We start from the raw sequence: 22,121 nt of genomic DNA, 5'->3' as shown, positions 1-22,121 counted from the left end.
AGTTCTAGGTCAGGTTCCCTTGTAATTCCTCATTTTGGGCCAGACTTTCTCCTGGAGATATCGGCTGCTTTTAGCTGCCGAAATACCTAGGTGAAAGTTAGGAGACCTAAGGTGTTTCCACAGAGCTCATAATTCCAATGGGGCTAGTAATTGCTGTTACCAGTCAGATTCCAATTTATAGGCCTCCCCACGAGGGCCTTAGTGATTTAGGTTGTAGAAATGTTAACTAGGGTATGCTAAAATCATAATTTTGGTGAGAAAATTGAAAAGGTACACAACTTTTGCACTTTAAGAAATTAGGAAAGAATAATTCCCTAAACCTTGCCATGGGTGTGAAATGTTCTTGGTAATAATTATTTGGCTATATAGTTTTACCCCTCAACTATTTTTTTTAATGGAATTTGTCCATCCTTGTTGGTGCAGCTTTCGTTTTTCTCTCACAAGAAACGCCTATTAGTGGGATTTTCTGGTACTTTTGAGACATAACAAACTATGAGGTTCATAAAGTTTTAAGAACAATTTCTTGAAGCTGGGCTAGACCAAGATTAAGGAGTTGAGCAGCCCAAAGCCAGCTGATGCTGGACAATTCCTGTCAATTTGAGACCATCTGAGAGAGAAGGAGAGAGCGAGAGAGGGATAGAGAGAAAGAAAGAGAGAGAGAGACAGAGAGAGAGATAGAGAGAGTCTAAATGGACAGCAAAGAGGAACTTGGGGCAAATGCACAGCAGGCATTTTGTGCATGAATTAAAGGTCATGTGAGAGAAGTGGTTGTAGCCTATTGGTTGAACTTTTTTCATGGCCATCTTTGACTATTTGGTGTCTCCTCCAATTTCTTTTCCAAAAATCACCAGCTTTGCAAATCGCAAAGCAGGCAAAGTTTAAAAAAAATAATTTGACATTGCAATGTTTGCAACTTTGCACACCCTACTCCAGGTCATTAAGGCTTAGCAGTGTAGACAGTGGTGTAAATAGCGTGGAAAAGTGTCCTAGATCTGGGGCTTCTACCTCTTTAGGTATAGGCAATGACCTTAGATATTACATCTGAGGAGTTGGCAGGGTCAAAGAAGGCCACGTTACTTTCAGAGTTTACATTGGTACTTCTGTCTCCTTCACGTTTTCTGAGATCACTTTTCCATCGATCACCTCTTGAACTATTGTCTGGACCTTCCTTGTTTTCTGTGGACCTAGAAAAATAAAAGATAATGCATGAGACCTGGAGAGCTTTATATTCATGACAGAAGAAAAGGTGGGCATTCTTCGTGATCATCTTCATTATCCTTTTTCTCCCTTAATGGAGATTTTTATGCCGCAAAGCAAAGCTACCCAGGCTTCGGTATGCAAATCAGAGCTGTAAATGGTAGACCATCATGCACTGCTCTGGGGAATGCCAAGTTTGCAAGTTAGCTGTTTTGATAAAAGCCTTTGGAGCAGTGGTGATCAGAAAAATGGACGACATGATATTTTCAAATATTGTTTTCATGCACCCTGCAGGATTTTTGTGTGTGTTTTCTTTTAAATGAGAGGGACACTGTAATAGAGACATGTGGCACATGAGGGTTTTGGAGTATGGTGACTGGTAAGTTGGCAGAAGAGGATAGAAAAACACAGGACATCTGAAATGAACCAAAAGAGAACTTTGTATTTATTGATTTAGTCCAACAAAATATTGCTGTGCTGTATTCGCTCCTCGTTTTCAGTTCCTCAAGGCATTTATTGTATAGAACAACAATGATATGTACCTAATCACTCATCCACTAATTTGAAAAATGTGCCTAAATACTATTTCCTAACAGAACCTCCATTGTCCAATAGGTGGGATTTCCAAGGGAGATATTGTAACACTTTACACCACACCTAAATGGGTCGCAGCCTTGCCTGTTATGTGATATCGTAGCCCAAATGACTTTTGGTATTAATTGGCCTCCAGGGGACCATCCTAAAGGCTACTGTCTTAAATTAATCTTCTTTTGTATGGCTGAGAAAATGCCATCTGTCCTGGACTTGCAGACATGACAGTTGTCCTTAAAATCAATATAATTTCCATCAAACCAAACACGCTTGGACAGCACTTCTACCATTTTTTGCAGGCATGAATTAATGATATGATGTGGTCAATGGAAGCGGCATCCTTTTTTGTCCAAATACAGGCTCGAGGATCACCTCTACATTTTAGAGGTAAAGCTGGAGAAATGTCAAGTCCTTCATTTGGATTTCTGATCTGCTTACATCTTTAAGAAACAGAGCAACCATTGATGGTTAAACTTGGCTTCTTTGACCTCATGTAGGACATTTTGAGCAGTACTTGGTCTTACCCTTTACAACAGCCAGTTGCAGAAAACACAATGTGAGTCATGAAAACTGGAAACTGGCAGCCTTTAAGAAAATGATGTCTAGCCATCATAAAAAAACATCACCTCTGCTTTGTGACTGGGATCCCAATTGTGACCTCGACTGTGAACTCGGGAAAGCCCTGCAAGAAAAAAAAATTGAATTTACAAGCATGAACTTATTGCAACAGTGTTAGATTGCCAATGGTAAAACGTGTGTCATATGGTATTTAGATCTAGGCATAGCTTTAACCACTAGCCTGGGCATAGAACTTATATTTTTTACATTCGATGTATGGTTTTTCAAATTTAGCAGTAGAAACTAATGATGTCTGTGCTTTAGTTTTTAAAATCAATGATTATACTGCCCTTCTCGAGCACTCCAATAAGGAGATACTATTACACTCTAGAGTACTTTACCTCACTGCACAAATATTGAATGGAATTTACTTGATAAATGTTATGATCGGTCAGTATTTTAAAAATTGATGGACTAGGCAATTTTTTTTTTCAGCATTTTAATGATTATAATGAAAATTGAACTTTCTACTTTATAATCCCCCCACTTGGTAGAAGCACTGTGTTGCTAGCGAATAACAAGCCTATTTTCCCTATTTTGTTAGCAGTAAACAGCGCGATGATGAGTTACTCATAAGCAATCGACTTACGCGCCATCTTGATCCATGAGCCGTCGGTAGGTCTCGATCTCCTTCTCCAGCAGGGTCTTGATATCCAGGAGGTCTTTGTAGTCTGCACACTGGTTGGAGGTCTCACACCGGATAGCGGCTAGCTGCTCTTCTACTGCACTGATCTGGATTTGCAGCTGGGAGAGCTGCAGGCAGTAGCGGCCTTCTGTTTCTGCAAGGGTCTCTTCAAGGGATTTTTTCTGTTGGCGAAAGAACAGACAATGGCAAAAAAAGAAACAAAAATTACAAGGACAGGCAAGGAATGATAAGGGATAGTAAGAACTGGAAAGGAAGACACAATCGACGTCAAGACAAAATGCAAGCAGACTCCATAAGACCCCAGGGGGAGACCCTCGATCCTAACAGGTCAGCAGCACCATTGCCTCCTCACTCAAAGCAGTCTACCAGCTGCATTCAGAGCGGCTGACCGGGTGTGTTGTTTGTTGTGCCTACTTTGCAATTTTTTATTATTTTTCAAGAACAAACTCCCAAACTGGGACCTTGCTCTTGCAAAACAACATAAAACAATGGTCTGATATACAGGGGGCATTTACCTATGCTAGGGAGCCATTGTGAAAATTGCCTGCCAGAGATTGTCTCACCTGGAGTTTTTAAACAGGTAATTCTAGTGATGGCCACCTGCTCTAAATAGGTTGGGTGACTTCGCCCTCATATCCCTCTGCAGGACGTGCCCTCAGGTCAAATGTTTCAACCTACAGAGGCAGCTGATGCTCTACAGTCACAAACCCTGGGGTTCCCCACCTCTAAATTGGTTGGGGCAACAACAATTATGATGGGGTAGGAGTACCGACATTTAATTGTGCTCCCACTTCCTGCAAACTCCAAATGAGCCCCAGTAAACCAAAGAGCAACTCAAAGTAAATAAAAACACAGATTGCTAAGGTGGAACCAGGGAGTTCATAGGAGTCAGAGCAAAGTCAAGAAGTAAAAGGAATGACTATGAGGAGCAATAGACAGCAAGACAGAACAAAAAAGCCATAGATCATCTAGGAATGGAGAGGCACAACAAATGAAGAGGACTGCCAAAGACGATCAACCAACGGCAAAAAATGAACACCCACATTTGAGCCCTTCACCCATTTAAATAATGCTGAGGGAGCAACAAATGTATGGAGAAGCTATCTCGGGAGCAAGACATTTTGAAAGATAGAAAACAATACGTTTTGGTGGTTCAGACACGAGTAGACAGACAACTCTACAAAAATTGATTGTGCTGGTGATTTCTTTTTAGATGACTTTGATTAATTCTGGCCATTGTTTTCAAAATATGGAATGTAAGTTGAAAAAGCAAAACATTCTTGCCCAATGCTTTCCCCCTTAGAATTCCACCTTATGGAGGTCAAGTATTCATATGGGATGATTACAACTTTTGAGCATTCGTGCCGGCTCTCCACTGGCAAAGCTGCACCAAAGCAACGCAAGGACCGCCGGCCTGATTACAAGTTCAGCTCATGCAGGCAGAGGATCCTTTTGCCTTTCCCGTGGTGGTGCCAGAAAAACAGGCACCGTAATGGGAACGGTAAAAATGTTCCAGTACAGCATGGGCTGTGAAGTCCATACCGTGCAAGAAATGGGGGTGCATGTTGTGCCTTCCTGAATGCACTCCCATGATGGGGAGAATGGGGGCCCTGTAAGGCCCCCTTTGTTTCCCCACTGCCAGCCTTTTCATGGTGGACTCATGCCCATGAAAAGGCTGGCGGTGGGAAAACTCGTAATATGCTGGGCGGGACCGCACCACTTCTGCTCAGCATATAGCATAGCCCCTCCAAGCCACCGCCAAGGAATGGCGGTTGCCTGGCACAGCCGACGGTCCACTGCCGGAACAACTCAGAGATTCGTAATCCGGCAGACTGTGGACTGCCAGTGGTGCGCCACGGGGAGTGCGGCAGTCGTAAGTCCGCCGCTCTCATCAGGCCCATAGCTTGGACATTACCAGGGTCCACCGCATTCACGTACCGTGGCCAAGGCGGCCCTCAGCTCGATCTCCAGGGCTTGGAGGCTGCGCTTGAGGTCGCAGATCTCACTCCTGCCGGAATGCATCTGGTCACTGCCGCAGTCAATTTCTTTGTTCAGGTCCTTGCACTGGGGACGAGACAAAAACAATAGAGAACGTTAAAGAAATCCAAGTGCATGTAGACTTTGGTACAGAAACCCTTCCTCCTTCGTTTTTTCTGTCACTGCTTTTACCGCTTCGTTGAACTTGCATTCGGCTTCTTTGCGGTTCTTTTCGGCCATGATTTCATATTGTGCCCTCATATCGTTCAGGACCTTCAGCAGGTCGATTCCTGGAGCAGCGTTAATCTCCACATTCACCTGTCCGGCTGCTGGCTGATTTCCTTTCATCTCCTGGGCATTGGGACACAAAAAGTACAGCTTAATGGTTAATTTCGGTCCAGCATGAGCCTAGCCCAGCCTGCGTGTTGTGGCATCAGTGATAGGCAAGAAAAATTGTTTGTGAATATGATCCTCAAGGTTTTTAGGAGTGTGAGTTTTATGTTTGTGAAAGGTGTCAGGCTGATTGCAAATTCCCAATTTTAGTCCTGAATTTTGAAAAACTGAGTGCTTGTCTAATTTTGAAGATTAAACGATACATATCTGCAGTAAAATATTGGTTAATTCGGGTCTTGACTAATTACTGACAACATATATATCAATACATAGAAGAATAAGTCAATATTCAATGGAAAATGTAGGCTAAGTTAAGACAATTCTTTGAAAGTAAGAGCCTCATTTATTGTTTTTTGCAATAGGGCAGCACAGCAGGCCTTCCTGATCCGCTGCACTAGGACAAACGAAAAGGGCAGAAATGCGCCATATCTATTAGATACGAAGCATTCCTGTGTTTTTCCCCTGCGCCTGCACACAATAGGCTGCCGTGCCCCAACGCAACGCATGGTGCAAGGGTGCCTGTGTTGCGGGGATGATTATTTTGGTGCAGGAAGGGAACCCTTCCTGCACAAGAACAATCACAAGAGGCATTTTCCTCTTTCTATGTGTGATGAAGAAAGCAGCACACATGGAGAAAAGAAAGACGAGGAGAAATAAAGATATTTTGCCTCGTTGCACCTCCCTTACGCCTCCCCTGGGGGGCCATAAGCTTTTGCCGCTGCCTCAGATTTACGATTTCTCATAAATCTGGGAGAGTGTCAAAGGTCATGGATGTTGCTGGGAATGCCCCAGCAACACCCATTGCCCTCCCCTTTAACTCTTTCCATGCTCATGACGAGCGCAGCTCGTCATGAGCCACGGCGCTCGGGTGCTCAAGACGAGCTCAGCTCGTCATGAGCCGTGGAACGCTAGCATGCGGGGATAATTCCCCTGCTGTGCTGAGCGTTCCACGGGAACGGGTGTGGTCATGACGAGCTGAGCTCGTGATGAGCACAGGAGCGCCGTGCCTCATGACGAGCTCAGCTCCTCATGACCATGCGGGCGCCGTTTCCCTCCCCCCCCCCCCCCCCCCCCCCCCCACAGCACAGCGGGAAAATAACCCCCGCAGCGAAGGGGTTAACGCAGAAAACTGCATTAACTGGAATTATATTTACGAGGCAGTTTTAAGCCAAAAAAAGTGATGTTCCGGCGGTGCATGGGGCCCAGAGAGGCTTATTTACAAGCCCCTTGCAGTAAATGTTCGCCACCGGAGCTTCACTTTTCTGACGCCTCAGAGATACACAGTGTAGGCTCATATCTACGAGGCCACAGAAAGCCACCCTGCGTGAATTTTCATGGCCTCGCAGATACAGTGTGAGGCAATGCAGCGCAAGTTGCTGCATTGCCTCACACTGCGCCTGAGAGGTCTGTCACGGGCGTTGCAGTGGGTGTTCCCACTGAACGCCCATGGCATTTAACACATTCCCAGATTTACAACAAAGCGTAAATCTGGGCATGCGTCAAAACCGGATGTATGTCGTTACAACACATACTTTTACAACGCATACCTTTACAATGCATTTTTTTACACCGCAACATCCATTACAACACATTCCATTACAACGCATGCCATTACAACAAATTCTTTTAAACTACCTTTACAACGCATACCATTACAACGCATACCATTACATTGCATGTATGGTAAGTGTTGGATAGTGTAGGGGTAAAAATTACTATTCTAACTCCAAGGGGTGCAACAGTAGGATAAGTATTGGATAGTGTAGGGGTAAAAATTACTATTCTAACTCCAGGGGGTGCAACCATGGGGTAAGTGTTGGATAGTGTAGGTATGCGTTGTAATGGTATGCGTTGTAAGGACTGCGTTGTAATGACATGCGTTGCAGTGGTATGCGTTGTAGTGACATGCGTTGTAATGGCTGCATTGTAATGGTATGCGTTGTAATGGATTTTGTGTTGTGAAAGTTTCGTTGTAAAGGTAGTGCGTTGTAAAAGTTGCGTTGTAAGTGTTGTTTCCCGTCAAAACCATATGCCTCCCAGGGCAGGAGCAACAATTGATTTTGTGGAGGAAGGTGTCCCTTCCTATACAAAAACAACTGGATTTCAATGCAGGCACCTAGTATTAGCGCAAAACTGTCTAAAAATGCGCCAACGGAATGAAAAAAACAGGGATGTGTCGTATTGCCATAAATATGACACAATCTTGCCCTTTCCTTACGGTGCAGCAGGCTGGCTTGCGGCACCGCATTGCATCATTTTGTTGTCAATGAGCCCCTGAATGCTCATAGAAGCCTGTGTCTCAGACATGGAAGCACAGCAGGTTTGGGCATTGCAGTTCGCCCTTAACATTAGGTACAAGACATAACTTTACATTTCTTCTAAAAGAACACCAAGGCATGTTGGAGGAGAGGTGTGCAACATAACATTACCTGGTCTTAGAAAAGATGCAGACTTTGCCAGACAAGCAGGTGCCTATAGAATCTTGGCAGGACTGAGGCAGAGCGAGACACGTCATGTTACATGACAAGTGAATGCCTCATCCCAATCCTATTTTCTACGTGACTGCTCTGGTGACATACATTGGTGTCTCCATAAGTCAGTCAGCGTGTGGTATTGCACACTCACAGCGTGTCACAACAGCACTGACAGACCCCAGCCTACCTCCTCGTGGTTCTTCTTGAGGGCGGCTAGCTCCTCAGTCAGGCTCTCCACCTGCACACCCAGGCTTGATTTGTCCATTCTCAGCTCATCCAGGACTTTATGAAGACCATTGTTGTCCGCCTCCACGCTGACGCGCAGGCGCTGCTCATTCTCGAACCTGGAACCAGAGATAGACAACAGTGCTAGCACATTACCAAGCATACAATCAGGTGATACTCGAAGCAATATCACACACATCCTGGTGCTTTCTAGCCTTAAGCACACAAAGGAGCATTATTAATCTAAATCGCCACAAGAAAAATATATTCTAGCTCTTCTTGGAACCTGTTGTCATATTTACAAAGTCTCTTACATTTTTTTAAACCAACGTTTTTGCAAACTATTGTTTTAGTCAGTGGCTTTGCAAATGTAAAAATGTCACATTGATAATATCTTACAGTCAGGTTTAATATTCACAGCTTCAAAATGTTGTTTATGTTAATTTAATAATGACGCATTTCTTCTAGAAACGTTGTGCAGAGTAGGGCCATCTAAGGTTCTTAAAATCAAAATTAAGTTGTTATCTACGAGGCCGAAATCTTAGCTCTGCATCCTCTTCGAACTGTACTGGCCTGATTGGCCCACCTTAAGACAAACGTCTGTCTCTCCTAGGGCAAGAGTGACAAACTATCCTTTGTAAATTAGGACTGTCTTTCCAGGTTTAAATCTATCTCTTAGGCAAGGATCACTAAAAATCAATCCCTCTTTTCTCCTACATTGGCTGGAGCCATACGGAAGCCCTTCCGCTGAGCAGATTCTCAGCAAAGCATTGCTCTGCCTGTCTCTCACACCCTGATTACTACTCCTGCAGGATCCCTAGGGGGTGATACTGCACCCAGAAAATGCCAATACCACCATATGTCGTATTATTAGGTGTGTCAAAGGGGAGGATAACACAGTAATAATGGATGTTTTCCTCAACTGAGGTGTGTTTCCAGTTTTTCCCCATAAAAAGTACAATTTTTCGCTTTTGATGTTATTTACTACTCCTACAAAGGAATTATGTATATATTACAGTGAACCAAAGAAAAAGGACATAAATGTCCCTATATATAGCAACACGTAGTCTAGATTTATATCCTTAGTTTTTTCATTATTTCTTGCATCTTTATCAAAACATAAAACAATTTTATATCATGGTTAAAAACATTTCATATTTCATTTCTTAGAACACATTTGTGCAAAGTTAAAACATAAACATTCAGGAAAATTATATATTTTTCAATAGTTTTTTCAACAATAATTAAAGATGGTTACATAGATACTATGCATTTCCTAATGCATATTACAGTACAAATCCATTATAATATAATTTTTATAAAACAAAATAAACTTTTATCCTCTTGTCGACGCGTTTCAGTGTGTCATGTAGTTAAAACCACCTTCTTCAGGACCCAAAAAAAATATAATCACAAAGTGCTCAATCTTATCAACCCAATTAATACTTAGTTGAGATTCGGTATGCAGTTCAGTATATAAGTGTCATACTTTTCCTAGTATCCCTTTGTATGTCGTTTCTTGGAATAAAGGATTAATCCATTCCTTATCAAAATTTCTTGTGCAGAAATAGTGGCCATCTACAAGTCCCTCGCCCCAGTTAGAGGTCGATATCTTTATTAACTTTCTAACGTTGCCTTTTCCAATTAAAACGACGGTAGTGGAGATTAGCGGGGTACAATTTTGTCGCCCCTTAAGAGACCTGTATGCAAATAATTCTTCCTTTAAGACCACTGCCTTGCAGTCGAATACCGGTTCAATGTTCTCCCTTTGAGAGTACACCTGCCTTTTCTCAATTAGGTCAAGGTATATCCCGCGTACGACGCTACACTTCTCTGCAATCGGTGTTCTGGTTGGGTAAGCATTTTTTTCCACTAGATACACAATAGATGACACTCTCTCAAGAGGTTTACCATTTATTCACTTTGACCCCTAGATAGACGGTTCTTGACATATCCACCTCTTAATAAATTGAAAACAGAGGCACAGCAGCAACTGGCACCGTGCAAGACAGAGACCACTGGGCAAGAATTCCTTGTTAATAATTAAGCACTATTGCCCACTTTACTATTTATTGTTGGTCTCTGCTTTGCCTTGTTTGAATGTAGTTGTACATATCTTTAAGGTCGTTGTTGCGTGTGCGCAGGTTTGAATGTGTGTGCTTTTAGACGTATGAGAGCATTTGTGTATGCGGTTTGAGCCTGTTTTTTTTATTACTGACACCTCTGTTTGTGGGTATGCAATATTTTCTTGGTTCGCAATTTTGGTATTGGCTGTAAAATTGCCAAAAAAGAACTATAATATCTATTTGTCCTATGAAAACGTTTTGCAGCATATAATATATTTGTTCGTTATATGTCCACCTTTGATGCATTCTTTCACAAATTAAATGGATTGTATATACTGTATCTTTAATAAATTCTATTTTTGTTTATTATAAAAAATGTTTTTGTTTATGTGTACCTATATGGTTGTCGCATTCTCCCTGAATTTGTATTTATTTTGGTGTTATTATAATTCATAAGACGCAATTACGGCCCAGTATTATTATTTGGCAGGTGACACCCTTCTCCCTTACCTGTGAGGGGGGATTCTTTTTTTACAGCAGCAACTGGGACCAGCAAACTGCACATTTTGCCCCATCTACGGCTGTCGTTGGCCAGAGCAGGCAATGTACTCCTGTTGCAGAATTCATTGATTCCTGCCCAGTGCAGATCACCAGCCCGGGCCTACCATAGTCACAGTCCGAGGAATGCAACACAATTGAGTACATATTGGTGAATTCTGAGCTGATGAATTCTTGGGTTAGCACTGCTCGATCAAAGCAGACTAAATCAAACGACGGACGATTATCCATTAAAGCAGTTATTTTTCAAGTAGGGAACTTGCACATTTGGGAGTATCATGAAGATTGCAGCTTTCGATTTGCGACTAAATCACGAAAACCTGGATGTTTGTGACAATGTCTACCACTCACATCTTGAACATGAACAGAATAATTTCGCGTTAGACATTCTTTACATGAAAGAGTCTTCTTCACCTATACAGAGCTATTCTCCCTAGAAAAGCTCCGCATAAGACTTACAGAGGGAAACGCCACAATTATGCGCCATTTTGTGTAGAAAAGCAGTGTGACCGATAAAGTTGCATAGCACTCTCCATACAGATTCCAGGGTGGCTGGGTTCAACTAGCACACAAATTATCTCATAATGTGGGTACAACAGCTGAGTGAAATTGTAAATTTGTGAATCTTTGCTGGCCAAAACCAACAGAATCTCGCACACCCCTTCACATAATCCCAGCCCTTTCTGGTATTTTCATAGATTTCAGTTCCACAACTAGAGGTACATGAAAGGCTTTCCAAAATAAATCTGTACAGGGTCATCTGTCAATTCTCGAATAGCACTAAGTCATTCAGCGTCCACATCAACACCAGATTCAGCTTCAAGACCCAGATTGCACTAAAGCATCAACTGACCGTCCTCCAAAAACTCACAAAGATGTTTCATTTGTTCCTGGAAGCTGCCTTCAGGAACACCCTCTAGGCACTGGTCTTATCTCATATCATCTCGACTGCGACAAGGTTCTCTGCCGGCATTCCCAGAGACTCACCTAACTTCTATAAATTACTTTGAATGTAGCAGCTCATTTAAGCAAATGTCTTCATAAATATGCCAGGAATGGTCCAGATCTCTGAAGGTTCCTGTGGCTCCACTATTGACACGCATCCTCAACAAGATCTGCTTGATCATACCTCAAGGCAGTCAACATCAATACACCACCTTTCCAACAACCAAGACTAAGGCAGCTGGTGAACCACTCTCAAGACAAAGAACTCCATCCTAGTCCAAAGATGATTGGCCCCGTCCTTTTAGAAGGAACGGAAGACTCACCTCTTCCAGCAACACCTCATCGCAAAATAACACCCCACTACTGGTGTCTCTAAACAGCACGCCCCTCTATGCGCAGTCTGCCCATAAAAATACTACTATCCTCCTTCTCAAGCCACGACACTAAGATCATGCTGCATCCATTACCTGCCATGTGCCTGCCTGGACAGCGTATCTCAATCCCACCGCACTCCGTTGCTTGATGGCTCAGTTTACAATGTTTAAGTCTAATACATACATACTTTACAAGTATGTGCAAATACAAATATGTGCACCCTGTCTCCCTCTGCTCTCCACCTCACAAGCATTTTTCACCAAATACTGCTTTTAGACTTTTATCATACTTTTTGCACCATCTCCAATATTTTCAACTCATGCCCTCTCTTGGCACTCATTTTTAGGGATCGGGATTTATTGTTCAGCATCATCAAACTTTGACTCAGAATAAGAGAGAAAGGGGAAGAAAAAAGGGAACGAAGGAGGAGGAGTAAACAGTGAGATCAGGGTTGAAAAAGAACTTCAAATACTGAGCTAAACAAACAGGAAGTGTAGGGTGGTGGACGATGGATCTTGCCTTCCAGCAATGTTCCCACAGCGACAACTCCCATCCTCCCCTTCCTGGTGTTCAGTTTTAATATTTCAATTTTAAAAAAATATGTCAGCTTACTTTGGTGGGCTTTCATCAGGTTTTATAAATGTTGCCAGTTTAACATCTCATCAGGTCTTTTGTTGAGCTTAGCTTCAAAAGGATGACTTTCATCACGTTTAATTTTCTGCGAGGAAAGAAATGACCATCTCCCCTCCCCCACCCCAACTCCCCCAAACTCACTTCATTTTGAAATCATCCAGTGCCAGCCTTGCGTTGTCCACCTGCAGGATGGTCTTGGCATTGTCGATGGAAGCAGCTAGGATCTGGAAGACAATAGGACAAGCTGGACGTGACAATACATTCCCTTGGGCTGTACACTCAACACTTTTCATACTGTGGGCCATATTTACAATGAAGTAGCGGTGAGAGGCGTTGGTCTTCCAGGCCTAAAGTCGTACCCCACCACTTCAGAAACACAGGGCTGCACCATACTTACAGTACAGTGCAGAGCTGCATTTCCCCCTGCGCTGGCACTAAACGTAGCAGCCTAGTGCCAACGCAAGCGCCCTTGCCTGCATTTAGGGGAAGATTGTTTATGTGCAGGAAGGGTCACCTTCCTGTACATTTTGGCTGCGCCACGCTGCGGCACTGCCAGAGCACAGGAATGCAACATATTTACAAGGATATGTTGCATTCCTGTGCTTTCTCCTCCGCTGGTGTACAAACAGCTGCCATGCGCCGGCGGAAGCCCCCTTGCACCATGGTGCAAGGATGCCTGCGTCATGGGGGATTGTTTTTGTAGAGGAAGGGCACCTTTCTGCACAAAAACAACCACGACGGGCATTTTCCTCTTTCAATGTGTGCTGTAGAATGCTGTTGAAAGAGGAAAAAGCGAGGAGAAATGCAAACATTTCTCCTCGTTGCATTCAGACGCACCTCGTAAATCTGGAAATGTGTCTTGTTCCATGTGTGCCGCGTGGGAATACTTACAGCAACACCCATGGAACGCCCCTTTCATGCAAAGTGCGGCATGTAAAGGGGCCACATTTACAAGGACAGGAAAAGCTTCCTTGTAAATAAGGCAAAGCCCCTATTGCCACCGAACGTCACTGAAATTGACGTTGTAGTGGCGACAGGGGCTTGTAAATATGGCCCTAAATGCCGTGGTCTTTTCACCAACGTACTGTTTAAAAACACCATTGTTTTTTTAAAATTAATTTTGAGTAGAAACGTCAATTCAGTTGATTTATCGGAAGTTCAAGTTGGATCAAATGCTATGGCTGAATAATAGCCTACAAACTGAAAAAGCGCCCTTGCACCTAATTTACAGTCAAGTTTAGTGATTTTTGCCATGCAGACAATTAAAGGCATTTAAAGCACTTTAAATTCACTGCACTCATCTGCTGTGGAACCAGCGCATCCAGTCACAGCAGACAGCTTTGCTTTTTTCGGCTTGGTCTTTCACTCGACCTCTCGTTCCTACAGAAACGGTAAGAACTGTCCATGGACGCAGACTCATAGATGAGCCAAGGGGAGCGGAAGTGAGATCACATACACTTTGCCCACTGCTGCTTTGGAGCTATGGTAAGAGCAAATAATGAAAACTGCAGAAGCAAACAGGGCCCTAAGATCCCGCCTTCATGACCCCTGAGATCAAGGACAGCGCCATGGAAACCAAAGACGGAGCAGCTGCAGACCATGGAGGGATATCACAGATTGACATCTATGGCATCTTTTTTTTCAGGAAGGAAGAGCTCCTATGAAAGCGAGCTCCTAAGCGGAAAGCTAAGGACAACACAAATGACATTCTCCATAAATCCTACAGGCTCAGACACTACCTTCCTCATCACATACATTTCAAAACCAAGCGTGATTTCCTTGAAGTGCAGGCCTTTCCCAACACAAGCAACAGTTCATCAGACATGTGTACAGGAAGGATGCTGCTTGGCAGACAGCGCTTTCGACACACCCACACATTTGTTTTAAATTGTTAGTTTACTCCTTCTCGAGGCTAGTTTACAAACGCAGCGCCTAGAGGTGATTACATCAGGAGTGTGCTCCACAAATGAACCTAATCACTGGCAACATCAAGGCGGGCACTTTTAATGATGCTATAAATGAGATGTGGCGCGATGTGCCACACTTTCTTACAGCCATCAGATATTGTTTTTGTGTGGCATGGCGGACAAATCCTATTGAGATCACAGATCATGTTCATTCACTGCTTCCATCTTACAGAAAGAACCTAGGGGGACTCCAGCTTGGCTCTTGTTGCTTGTGGTTACTAGCTTCAACCGAGGCAGGCCCATCACAAGCAAAAAGAAGAAAACCACAATATATTACACTCTGAAGTGAAGGTGGCTAGGCGCACTCCTCAAAGCATCAGTCCTACCTGTTTCTGAAGCTCCTGAATCTGCTTGAAGTAGTTGCTGCAGTCGGGGCCTCCTGCGCTGCATTCAGCGTTGTTCTTGTACCACTCTTTGATTTTATACTCCAGGTCGGCGTTGGCCTCCTCCAGGGACTTCACTTTGCCCAGGTAGGAGGAGAGGCGGGCGTTGAGGTTCTGCATGGTCTCCTTCTCTCCACCAGAGAGAAGAGCATCCCCTCCACCACCCCAACCTCTGCCACTACTTGTTGCACCGCCACCATAGCTACTCCAACGCTCTCTACTCATGCCACCACCAGCACTGCCAAAGGCACCAACACCCACAGAGATACCACCACTGTGGCTTTGAAGGCCTTTCAATGGGACAGTTTGTTGCCCACTGGAGTAGCCACTAGGGAGACCTCCATGATGGAGCCCCGACCCGGATTGCCAAGCGGACATTATCAACTTAGAACCGCTACCACACTTAAATCTGCCAACTGGTGGAAAGTCCAGCAAAACTGATCTTTGATGAGGTACTCTCCCAGGTGCACCCCAAAAAATCTTCGATGACTCTGCTCGCCTGGAAAGTCTAAGATGCCGCAGTCGTGAGGCAAGCACCAATCGCCTCCAAGGAAAGTGGTAGAGTCCGACTGAGAGCTAATCCATCCTTTTATAGAGAGGACCATGGGTGTTCCAAGCCTCAGACCTGGCCTCTCCTGAGGGCAAACCCTACCACCTACAGCAATTACCATTAGTTAGGAGTGGTCCCTTTCTCCTCAAGCCCCATTTTGCTTGAGTTGTGGACGACGCGTGGCTGTTTACCATCCAGTGTTGATAGGAAGTTGAGAAAAGGGTGGAGTGGGAGAGGCCAACCTTGATGCGATTTCGTTTCATCTTTACAGCATAATTAAGTAATTATTTCTCCTTGTTTTAACCAATTTCTTCTTCCTGGTTTCTCTGCACTTGTTCCCCTCCCTTCTGCTGTCACCTGGTTGCTCTCATCACAGACACAACAACTTGAAGTCATGCTAGGGTGCCGGGGAGGGGGCATTCTCTGCTGCTGAATCAGGCCTCTTGACCCAGTATCAGGGATAGCCTTGCCTCGTCGCCCTTGCTGTGACTCAGCCGGCAGACATCACGTCATGTGTTGGCCTCTGCTTCTCCTTACAAATTGCAGCTTGTTTATGCTTTTCCTAATCTCAATTATGGCGCCCTGTAACTACATTTCTAAATCCTGTTGCTTTTCTCCTGCTACGCCAGACGTGGCATCGTCCAGATGACTGCACATTACATTGCACCGAAAAAAATATAGCACCGGCTGCCACTTTTCACGACTTACAGGTGCAAAACATTTCATTGGATGCTGGAAATGAAAATTACACGATATAACTCAAAATACCGCTTTTAGTACAAACGTCAGCTAGTATGTTGCATGAATCTTTGACGTAAGAACAGATACTTTTGACAAGAATCACTTTCCTGTGGGTAAAAGTTATGTGTAATTGTTAATTCAACATTTTCAGAAATTTAACGAAATTCAGGAATTTCGCCAGTGACATTACAATTTCTCCAAGGCCCATATCTGAAAAAGCCTGGTGTTTTAATTGGTTACAATGCGATTTCTGCTTGGACGGGCAGCATTTATGGAGCACCGGTAAAGTAGTAGAAGTTGAGAACAAAATTGTTACATGTTGAGAGAGGTAGCAATGGGAACTGTGGTGAAAGGTTGTTGTAGGAAATTCACGTTTCCGAGCAAACTCACAGATCTTCCCTTTTATTTTGGCTGGACTTGCTGGTTTCTTGACTCTAAGGAGTGTGAGAGTGCCACTGAATCTCAATGTGCATGTGCTCTCCTGGAATGTTAATGGCCTAGGGGGGGGAAGGAAATCATCTAGGGTCCGTGAATATCTAAAAAATTCGGATGCCCATGTGTTCCTACCGCAGGAAACTCATTTAGAGGCCAAAACTTGCGAACAAGCTCTGGGTAAACTGGGTTGGGTACAGGATGTACTATGTTCTAGGCAGAAGGGGTGCACAAGGGGCGTAGCAATTGTCGTTAGAGCAAATAAGGGGTTAAGGTCCAGAAATGGGACACAGATCAGTCTGGTAGATGACTAGTGGCAGCCCTCTCTATAGGTGGCTCACCCTTTACTTGTGCAGAGTACTAGGGCCCGAATGAGGACAATCCTGGTCCTCTCTTGAAACTGGGGGCAAGCTGATTACAGTATGCAGCTCCGAATATATTAGGGGGAGATTTTAATCTGGTCTTCGATAAACAGCTGGACCGGACCTCTAGGGTTAAATACTGTGTTCCAACTAGTACAGTGTCAGCTCTTTGGAATATTATGCAAGATTTTAACCTGCAGGATTTGTGGAGAGCTAAATATGGTGCCATAAATGAGTATTCTTTCTATAGCACAACTCTAGAATAGATTATTTTTTGGCTGATCAGGCATTGCTTGCGGACACTGTATTGGTTTATCATATTCCAGTGGGTATTTCGGATCACTCAGTGGTTGAATTAGTACTTAATCTAAGGTCTAAGACTACAGAGCATAGATGGACACTAGATAGAACACTCCTTCTGGATGAAGGTGTAAAGGTTGAGTTAAAAGAAAGAATACTGGATTTCTTCAATTTTAACATAGGTTCCTCCACTGAGCAATTAGTTTGGGAGTCCTTTAAGGCCTACTTTTGGGGTTTACTGAGTTCACAAATGATCTACAAGAGGAAAACCATTAAGAAAAAAGAAATTTACAATAAGGCCATAAAGGAGAAAGATCTGGAACTACAGCGGGCTGCTCTGACAGATAGGGAGAGTATCCTAAAGTTGGAGAGAGAGAGCTGCTGGAATTGCAAGGAGTATTTAAAGCCAGGAGTGACAAGATTATTAAGGAAAGGTTGGAGGTCAGCAGATTAAAGAACTTTGAGTACGGTGAAAAATGTGGTGCTCTCCTGGCTTGGAAGTCGAGGACTGAGAGGGTCAGAAATAATATTCAGACGTTGATGCAAAGAGGATCCGGTCTGTTGATATCAGAGGATGAGCTGATTAGGGAGGAGGCTAGGGGGTTTATGCAGGGCCTATATCAAGAAGACACTAGCCTTGGAGCAGAGGAGGTCAATGCCTGGTTAACACTGAGAGATCTGCCCCAATTGTCAGAGTAAGATAAGATTTACCTAGCCAGTGAAATCACGGAGGGCGAGATAAGACAGCAATTTAAGAGGTAAAGCCGCAGGCCCAGATGGTCTGCCGGTTGAGGTATATTCCGATAATCTTGAGATAGTTGTCCCGGTGCTCAGGGCACTCTTTAACAGAATCTTTTTACAAGGGGACAGTATCCCTCCTTCACAGTTTGAAGCCACCATAACGTTGATAGCAAAGCAAAATAAAGACCCACAAAAAATGGAGGCTTCTAGACCTATTTCATTATTAAACTCCGACTTGAAAATCTTTTCTGGGATACTGGCTACTAGATTAGCCAGAATTATTAAAACAATTATACACCCAGATCAGAGAGGGTTTATACCCGGGAGGCAGCTCAATGAGCTTACGTTCCAGGTAATAGGGGCAATAGATTTTGCGGAGGAGAGAGGGTTGCCACTTACCATCATAGCAATCGACGCAGCTAAAGTGTTCGACCAGGTTAATTGGGCGTACCTCTGGTCTACCATGACTAGGTTCGGGTTTCCATCGATTTTCATTGAAGGAGTTAAATCTTTATATAGGAGCCCTCGAGCAAAAGTCCTAGTGAATGGCAGTTTATCAGAATGGTTTAACATCTCCAGAGGCACTAGGCAGGGATGTCCCCTGTCCCCCTTATTGTTTGATGTTTATATTGAACCCTTTGTTTGTTCTTTAAGAAATGACAGTATTATTTCACCTTTTAAAATTGGAGAGCTGGAACTTAAAACTGCCCTGTACGCGGACGACCTCCTCTTATATACCGCTAAGCATGTCGAGGCAATCCCCCGGTTATTCGAACTGGCCGAGGAATTTGGAAGGGTATTAGGTTACAAAATTAACAAGGAGAAAACTGATATAATGGGCTGGGTCAAACAAAAAATTAGGTACCTTGGAATATATCTTCCCCAAAAATTGATGGATATCTCTAAAATCAGTTGGCAGATAGTTGCGAAGGAAGTGTGTAAGCTACTGTCAAGATGGGGAAGCCTGCCTCTTAACATATATGGGAGAGTAAATCTGGTTAAAATGAATATCCACCCAAAAATAACTTTCCTTTTTAATACCATCCCTCTTTCATTTAACCCTAAGGACATTGCGAGCCTTCAAGGGAAGATTGGATCGTTTATATGGGCCACAAAATCACCCAGGATTGCCTGGAAGAAATTGAGGAGAGGGCTGAAGATGGGAGGTCTGGCCCTACCCGACTTATTTTTATACTGCCATGCCTTTCACTTTAAGAATTTCAGAATATTGGCCAATAAGTTAGATTCCTCTTCACAGGGCCGTCTTTTTCAGGCAATGTTACATGATAAGCCACAGGGTCTGGAATTCTTTCTTTTTAAATTTGGGGACCAAAAATTTTATAAAAAAGTTTGCCTTAAGATCTTACAGGCAGCGCTTAAGAACTGGGAATATATCCGGAGAGCTCTGGGGATACCTTATTACAACTTACAGGCTCCAATTTGGGATTCCCCTGGCACCCCAGAATGTCTCTTAGATCAATTGTCACAGCCACTTAAAGTAGCTGGCTTTAAAACGTGGGGCGACCTCTGTGTTAATACTAGGCTTATGGACTGGGGGTCCTTTGTGAATCTAACTAACGGTTCCTTCACTAGATTTAAGTTTTACTAGCTGTCTGCGTGGTGGGCAAGACAAGTCTGGGGGACCGCAGACAATACCCTGATCCTAGATTCCATCTGCAGGGGGGGAGTCTGGAAATGGGAGGTCTCCTTCTGGTTCAGGACACTCACTAGAGTAAATGACAGTCTGGACTCCGAACTGGCGAATCTTTGGGGCAATGTTTTAACTTGGAGTGCTGAGGAGGTACAGATAATTTGGACTGATGCATTCTCTATGTCTCAGAGAATAACTAAACCAGCAAATCTTAGAAGAAATCACCTGTTTACAGCCTACAGGGTATATTGGACACCGGCTAAATTGTCGAGGATAACAGCGGATAACTACTACTGTCCTAGATGTAAACAGCTGGCAGTGGACGATCAACATATGTTTATAGACTGCCCAGATTTTACTAGATATTGGGCGGCAGTATGTAGCTTCTTAGAGGAGATCTTATTAACACCAATCATATGTTGTCCTAGATTGGTCTTCTTTGGTTTGCCACCTGGCTACCTGATGAATGATGGGGCTTCACAAGTTCTGGTGTATGTGATAGAAATCGCCAGGAGAGAAATATGTATAGAATGGAAGTTGGAGGCCCCACCCAGATTCGCTGATTGTTTAAAAAATATCATGATGATCAGTCAGTCATACATGGCTTATGGCGGAGCGAGCGCTAATAAAATCTGGTCTGCACTAGTGGCCTGGTTAAGGGAATAACACTGGTCCAATGATTATGCCAGAGGTTTGTGGTCTGGTCCTCCCTGGTACATTAGACGGTCCATCTGGGTAAACAGGAGTTGGACAAGGAGACAGCCTACCTCTGGGTGAACCCTGTATGCCGCACACATATACCGGGGGCGGAAATCAAGTCTGTGTGTGTGAAAGGCATAGAGAGATCCCATCTAGAGCAAACATCTTCTGGTGGCATGTATGAGGACAAAAAAAAATGTTCATGTGCTCTGACAATTAACCAGGCGTAACATTTGGCACACCCAAAAGACTTATTTAATTGTAAACAATAAACCACCAAGGGTGTCTTGCAGCCAACGATTATGGATATTAAAATCATAAAAGTGGGAAAGTCAAATATGAAGATTATTATGCCCTTATATTAGAAGCTACAAAGTACTGTTTTCAGAGAGTTGTCACTGTGACTAAAATAAATGAGAATGGAAACCGAAGAGATTGTATCACAAATGGCCAAGCTGAAGCCTGGTGTTTTGACCTATATAAAACTCCACACACACACCTGTTTATTAGGGGTGGGTGGAATTTGCGTAGTCGCGCTACGCAAAGCTCAGTGAAATGGTATAAAATCTCTGCGAGCACACTGAGTTCCGCGAACACGCGGAAATGCTTGTTCTGCCCGTTCGAGATGCTTTTTTTTGTTCACGAACGCTGTTTGCGTGCTCAGGGGGAAATATCTCGTAAACATGCATTTTGAAAGCGCGAACAAGCAAAAAATTCCGCTAAGCCTCGGATCTCAGAATTTTTGCACATTCTGTGGTCTTCATGGAACGTGAAATTATCCAAATTCCGCAAATTTCGCAAGCGGAACAGAATTTACCGCCCAGGCCTACTGTTTATGCCATACAAGGACTTAGCATGAGCGAAGTATTAGAACTGGGATTCGTTCTTTACTTCTTGTCTATGATTCCAGTTGATGGAAACGGTTTCCAGGACTAGCGAGGGACGTTTTTGAAACTGTGGTAACAATTTGGGCAGTCACTGAGTGGGGTCTGGTATTTTTAGAAACAGCTTGTGTTATACATTGGAGTAATGTATACGAGAACTGCAGCAAAATCTAGGAGAGCTGGGCTGTGGGAATCCGGTCGGGTTTGGTTCCACTCATTAGTTTTTGTATAGGAAAAAACTCTTTCCACAGCCTGCACATCGGCAGGCAAGTGGACTGTGGGTGAGATTTTAAGAACCAGGTCATGACGTCTGCTTTTTATTTGCTTTCTGCCTAGAAAGACTGAAGCCAGAACATAATCTTAAAGAACTACAAAAGCAGTTAAGAGTGAACTGCAGGGGACCCTTGAAGGGCCCTGTCTAGAGTCAGTGATTAAGCCATCATCTTTTTGTTCCTCAATGTTATGGACACTAGATGCTTACCCCAGCTGTTTGAGAGCCTTGAGAATGTTGATGAATCTTTCAGGTGCCTCTAGAAATTTCAGACCCACAAGTGGAGGGAACTTAGGCAAGGTACCAAAGTTCCTGTTGGACCTGGCTCTCTCTACAGGGTCTCCCCAAACCTTTTGCCTGTACCCTTCCTATTTTTGCTGAATTCGTTTTTGTTGGTCTTAAGACTCTATGCACTTTACCTCAGCTAACCCATACTAAAATG

At 43.7% G+C, this 22,121-nt stretch overlaps 1 protein-coding gene across 1 annotated transcript; it reads right to left on the bottom strand.

The window, feature by feature from the left end:
* Positions 1-841: 841 nt before the first annotated feature.
* LOC147717265 (keratin, type I cytoskeletal 12-like) lies at positions 842-15,686 on the bottom strand. The gene is made up of 8 exons (XM_086924212.1): positions 14,992-15,686; positions 12,840-12,922; positions 8,084-8,240; positions 5,222-5,380; positions 4,991-5,116; positions 2,996-3,213; positions 2,415-2,470; positions 842-1,184 (listed from the first exon to the last, which is right to left on the bottom strand). Exons 1-8 carry the CDS (start codon positions 15,424-15,426, stop codon positions 1,087-1,089), a joined length of 1,332 nt encoding a protein of 443 aa, XP_086780338.1. The 5' UTR covers positions 15,427-15,686; the 3' UTR covers positions 842-1,086.
* Positions 15,687-22,121: the final 6,435 nt, after the last annotated feature.

The sequence above is a fragment of the Lissotriton vulgaris genome, chromosome 5 (genome assembly GCF_964263255.1).
Source record: "Lissotriton vulgaris chromosome 5, aLisVul1.2, whole genome shotgun sequence".
NCBI lineage: Eukaryota > Metazoa > Chordata > Amphibia > Caudata > Salamandridae > Lissotriton > Lissotriton vulgaris.
Note: the sequence above shows the minus strand (reverse complement) of the source record. Positions and strands in the feature narration are given on the sequence as shown.